Below are 5,834 nucleotides of genomic sequence, written 5' to 3'. Positions count from 1 at the left end.
TCTATTGAGTAAGCTGCCGAAAACCATGTGTTTCTTTTCTGCCTCCATTGGACTTCGAGCCTGGCTATTGGCTAAGATGAAGCAAAACGAGAGTATATGCGAAACTTGTTATGGTGAAACTGCAGTGCTCCCTCCCTCCTATCTTATGGCCCGGGGAATTGTTCCTTTTTGGTGAGGGATGCTTCTAGAGCTTTCTTAGAAGGTTCTCATTTTTTGCTTGGAGGGCTTTCTTTAACACAGTTGACTAGTTGAGGCTTCTTCACAGTTCAGAAAATATTTTTTATTTATTAATTTTAATTATAATTTTTTATTAAATGGTTTGAGTTTTCATTAAGAAAATAGAAACTTGAATTTTCTTTTTTAATCTGTCAACTGTATATTACAAATCGAAAAATATAAAGAGATGTTTTTTTTTTAAATATAAATGTTATTACTTTAGAATATAAAATATTATAGTCTATTTTAATTATAAAATTAGAATTAAAAATAAAAAATGCATTTAGTAACTGAATGGCCCCTCAGCTTTTCCATTGAGATGAAAGAGTTTTAGTATAATTTTTTTCAAATCATGATTTGTTGTCTGAATAGGCAAAATGCCCGTTTGGCTCCTATTTTGAGAATTACAAACTAATCATAAGGCTTGGCCAAAATTTTTGGCTATCATAACACTGTCCAATTTATGTATATTTTAGGCTACACAATACACACAAATTACATAAATATCTCTTGCGCCTCATTGTCTTACTTTATCTCCTTGGGTGAAAGATATTTTAGTCATGCGCCTCATCATCTCACGATGCCTCACCTCACCGCCTTGAGTGAGGGATATTTTAGATATTAATACATCATTATATAGTTTAAAGTATACACAATAATATACCAATATCATCTCCTTAACATTATTTTGAGAAGAAATTAACTAGTTTTGTGGTAAAGATAGAAACACAAGAATTTGTTGACTCTTGGTAATCTCACATCTTCCTTTATTTAATTCTTGATTCCTTGATGGCCTCCTCATTTATTTATTTATTTAGTTTTAATTCAACCGGTGGTGAACCCACTCACCGACTTTCTGATTAAAGCCTAAATCTCGATTTACGAAGCCACTGATTTCTTAATTAAAACCCAAATATCAAATATCAATTTGGTTGGTGAAGGAGTTGAGATTTGACCTGAATTTGTTTGTTTTCCTTATATACTTTTATTACGTCTTAAGAGTTAAAAGATATATTAATCAAGATATTTTAAAAAGATAAATTATAAATGTGTAAATTTTTTTTGAATATAAATTTGTGATTGTGTGAGATTTTCTATTAAAAATTAAATGAATACCATTAATAAAATTAAAGTGTTGTTTGGTGGCGTTAAAAAAATATTTATTATAATGGTTAATATAATGTTAAACTTAAAAATATAATGAATTTATTTAATATTGTTAAAATATAACAATTTATTTAACTATAATAACCAAATTAACTCTAAACTCTAAAATTAAAATATAATAAACTATTTCACACTTCACTTTTTTATGTCATGGTTCATCATAATTAGACACTTCAGATGAGAGTACCATTTATTTACAATACTCTTTTACATATCCCGACAACCTTATTGAGAGGTTTATCGAAGGGCACAAAAATTACAAAAATATTCTCATTTAAATTGCACATTTTTTTCCCCTACACCCATCTCCTCTCTCCCTTTCTATGACTGCCTCTAATAAGCGTTGATCGCTATTGTGAGGTGACGAGGTAATGCAGTAGTAGTTGACACTTATTGGAGGCGACCATAAAAGAGAGAGAGAGAAAGATAGAGTAGAAGAAGCAAATTTATAATTTGGATAAAAATATTTATATCATTTTGCGTGTCTTTCGATAAGACTCAAGAATAGAGTAGATTAATCCTTATTTAGGAAGCTTGGCATTCGCGCCTGTAATGACAAATATAATGGCGTCGATATTCACTAAAAATAAAAACATAGCCCAATGGGGGTGTAGACCAAATGTTGGAAGTACAAAGTTCAGAAAATATTCAATATCACAGTCCAATCACGTCTCGCTACGTAACATAAGTTATTATGAAGACATATGGCATGATCTCGTGTAGTCATTGATATATTCAGAAATATGAATATACTTCGTTTCCTAATTAAGCAAAGACGAATTTGATTTCATTTGGTCACTGTTTAGTAGGATTCAAGACCTCTATGGTTTAAGCAACTAACAGAAATTTAGGCCCTGCTGCTGATTCATAGAAATCTTAGCTTGTTATGATGTATACATGCTTTTCTAAATAAATCAACTGAAATTTCATCATAACTTAACCACCCCAGTTCTCTTGAGGCACTGGGATAAGTAGGTAGGTGGTACTAAAAAAGCAGGCTTGCTTTACAAGCAACAAATTGCATATAGACTACGTAAGACCATAAAATGGTTGTTGGCACCTTCCAGACCGGAGCACGGAGATGTAAGTGGAAGCAGAAGAAAACAACTAATAACCACTGCATCAGTATAGCAAAGGATAGGAGGTACAATACAGTATAGCAAGGTTTTGAATTGCTTCTCCTACAGAGCATTGAGCAGCTTTTGGAGTTCCATCATCTAGTAGTATATTTATAGCTGGCTGCCACTTCAAGCTCTGGTAGCCTAGCCTTGAAAACCAGAGATGACTTGGGGCAAAAGCCATACAAAAATTTGTAAAACTACCGGAGGACATAAAAAGAAAGAGAACATAGAAAAGTTCTAACAAAATTAGCCAACCCATAACCAAAACATAAAATTTTGTCCCAATTGTTCTAGGTTCATAACAAAATACCATATGTAAATAGAAAATTCCAGAGGAAGAAAGGATACTAACAATCCAAACTAAAGCAAGAGACGAAGAAGACAAAACAGATATTTAAAGGCAGCATTACAAAACAATGAAAACAGGGAAATGGACAAACGACAGAACAGACCTAAAATACCAAACGACGGAACACGTCCTAACCAGAAATAGAGATCCACTCATCCTTATCTGCCATGTTTCCCTTTTGTTTTTTCTCAGATATATTAGCGCTGGATTCATTATCATCATTTGGCCATCATGACCTTGACAAACTCCTCATAGTTGATCTGTCCATCACCATCCACATCAGCCTCGCGAATCATCTCATCAACTTCCTCATCTGTGAGTTTTTCACCAAGGTTTGTCATAACATGGCGGAGCTCAGCAGCAGAAATAAAACCATTCTGGTCCTTGTCAAAAACCCTAAAAGCTTCCTTGAGCTCCTCCTCAGAGTCGGTATCTTTCATCTTTCGGGCCATCAAGTTGAGGAACTCCGGGAAATCAATAGTTCCATTTCCATCAGCATCAACCTCATTGATCATGTCCTGAAGCTCAGCTTCTGTCGGGTTCTGTCCCAACGAACGCATCACTGTTCCAAGCTCCTTAGTAGTGATGCAGCCTGCAATGATACGTGAAAACAACTTAGTTATGCCAACACTTATTAAAGTGCAACGGCTACAGCTTTATCACTTTCATATTGCTCCCACATCTAGATGCCAATAAGACATAGAAAGGGAGTTAGGGAGGCAGAATGGGGAGGCTATAAACTGTAGCATAACATATCCTGTCGGCAAGACACATAACACCCAAGATGTACATGTTAACTGAAAAAAATAGGCAAAATACATATTTTACCCCCTTTGCACTTTTTTGTTTTTTTTCCCCATTTAGACACTCAAACTTTTTGTTATTTCAATTACACCCCCAAACTATGCATTTTGAGTCAATTGCACCCTAGAACTATACTTAATTCATTGTTCTTAACAAATTTATCGAGGTATGCAATTGAGTTGAAATTGCATAGTTCAAGGGTATAATTGAAACAACAAAAAGTTCAAAGGTGTAATTGACTTGAAATTGTATACTTCAAGGGTGTAATTAAAACAACAAAAAATTCGAGTGTTTAAATAAAAAAAAAACGTACAGGTACAGAGGGGCTAAAATATGTGTTTGGCCGAAAAAAACACAACTACATCTCCAGTACCGACATATGCAAGGGACCATAAGTCGTGGCGTAATATATCCTGTCAGCAATAACAGAACGAAAAAGAAAAACATGCAACTCCATCTCCTGTAACAAACAAAAACAGCATATGCGACACAAACAACCAATACAGCAATTTATACCATAAAGAATACCTCGTAATTTGACAAATGAAGACAATCATCCAGTTCAATTTGATTACATGCATAAGTTATCATATACAGATTTACACTACGAATTACTATATAATGGGGAACGACTACAGCAATAAGCTAGAGGCATATGGTAGTTGGTCCAGTGACACAGAAACACTTTGAAGGAACAACTGCCCCAACACATCTGCACTCCGCAGTATATTAGGACAGCACATAACTGGAGCGTACGCTTCTAGCAAAATAAAAAATTCTCAATTAGGAACATGCTTCACATGTACAGTTATGTGATTTTTTTTGCTTTCAAATCATCCATCCATTAATCCAATGGTCATAACCTGAAGAAAGACAAAAATCATCATCGAAAAGCACTACGCATCCACGTGTAAAAAGAGGACTAAACCATCAACCGGAGAAAGCCACAAGCAGATAATTAACCGGGAATCCGGAAAATTTCTTGATATAGGTCATGTAATGAAACAAATCCAACAAACCAACCCCAAAATTCCATATTACGAACGTATGATGCAGAACATACACAAGAAAATACACAAGAAAGTAAGATATCAGAACAGAAATTCCAGAGAGTCGAGGAGCATGCAAAAAACTGTCACAAGAAAATCGACAAAACAACAATCAATGAATCAATCAGCTAGCTACAGAAAAGCCACCGAATCCGATCAGATTTGGCGACGATGCAACAGCAGAATCAAAGAGCCCTAAAATAACAAAAATAGAAAGTATCTATGAAGCGAATCGGCAAGAGTCAACCGACAGATCTAAACAAAGGAGATCGAGCAAGAAAAAGTAGTCATAGTAATTGCATGTATATATTTATGAAGAAAGAGAGAGAGGAGAGGGTGAAGGAAGGGGGGGGGGGGGAATCAGACCATCGCCGTCCTTGTCGAAGAGGCTGAAGGCCTCCTTGAATTCGGAGATCTGATCGTCGGTGAGCTGATCGGCCATTCTTGTGTTCTCAATCGCAAGAGAGAAAGAAAGGCAAAAAGGGAAATCTCGAGGAAAGAGACCAAGGAAAATTTGATCCGCTTGGGCTTTTGGCGAACCGGAGACACGGAGAGAGAGAGAGAGAGGAGAGAGAGGGCCGTTTATATATAGGGAGAGAGAGAGAGAGAGGTGGTCCAACTGTCCAAGCCCAAGCGCCCCCCCCCCCCCTCTCTCTCTTCGACTGCTTTTTACCATTTAGCCCCTCTCTCCTATTTTGTTTGATTTTTCTTTTCTTTTTCAATAAATGATCTCTGTGGGCGTACACAAAAGCCATTAGCTTCCAATTTTACTAAATTGTAGCGAGAAATTTTATATTTTAAGATTATTTTTATTAATAATTTTTTAAAAAAATTACACATCTACAAAAAATACATCTACAAAAATACATAATATTTTTTGATTAAATATTATGCAATTTTATAAAATTTTAACAATGCTCTGACTAATGTAAATTTAATTTGAAGGATTATTTAATATAATTTTTAAATAATAAAAATAGTTGATGTAATTTTAAAAATAATAAAACTATTTTTAATTCAAACTACACTTGATAATAGTTTTATTATTTTTGAAATTTAATTGAAGACATTTCGTAACATGAAGAACAAAAAATAAGTAGAGATTGAAAAAAATTAACTTTTTCTAAA

The 5,834-nt window shown here is 34.5% G+C and overlaps 1 protein-coding gene across 1 annotated transcript; it reads right to left on the bottom strand.

Moving 5' to 3' along the window:
• Positions 1 to 2,750: 2,750 nt before the first annotated feature.
• Positions 2,751 to 5,272, bottom strand: LOC127797795 (calmodulin-7). Its single transcript, XM_052330938.1, has 2 exons — positions 5,073 to 5,272; positions 2,751 to 3,445 (listed from the first exon to the last, which is right to left on the bottom strand). The coding sequence occupies exons 1-2, from the start codon at positions 5,146 to 5,148 to the stop codon at positions 3,072 to 3,074; spliced, it is 450 nt and encodes a 149-aa protein (XP_052186898.1). The 5' UTR covers positions 5,149 to 5,272; the 3' UTR covers positions 2,751 to 3,071.
• Positions 5,273 to 5,834: the final 562 nt, after the last annotated feature.

This window comes from Diospyros lotus, chromosome 3, assembly GCF_014633365.1.
Source record: "Diospyros lotus cultivar Yz01 chromosome 3, ASM1463336v1, whole genome shotgun sequence".
Classification (NCBI taxonomy): domain Eukaryota; kingdom Viridiplantae; phylum Streptophyta; class Magnoliopsida; order Ericales; family Ebenaceae; genus Diospyros; species Diospyros lotus.
Note: the sequence above shows the minus strand (reverse complement) of the source record. Positions and strands in the feature narration are given on the sequence as shown.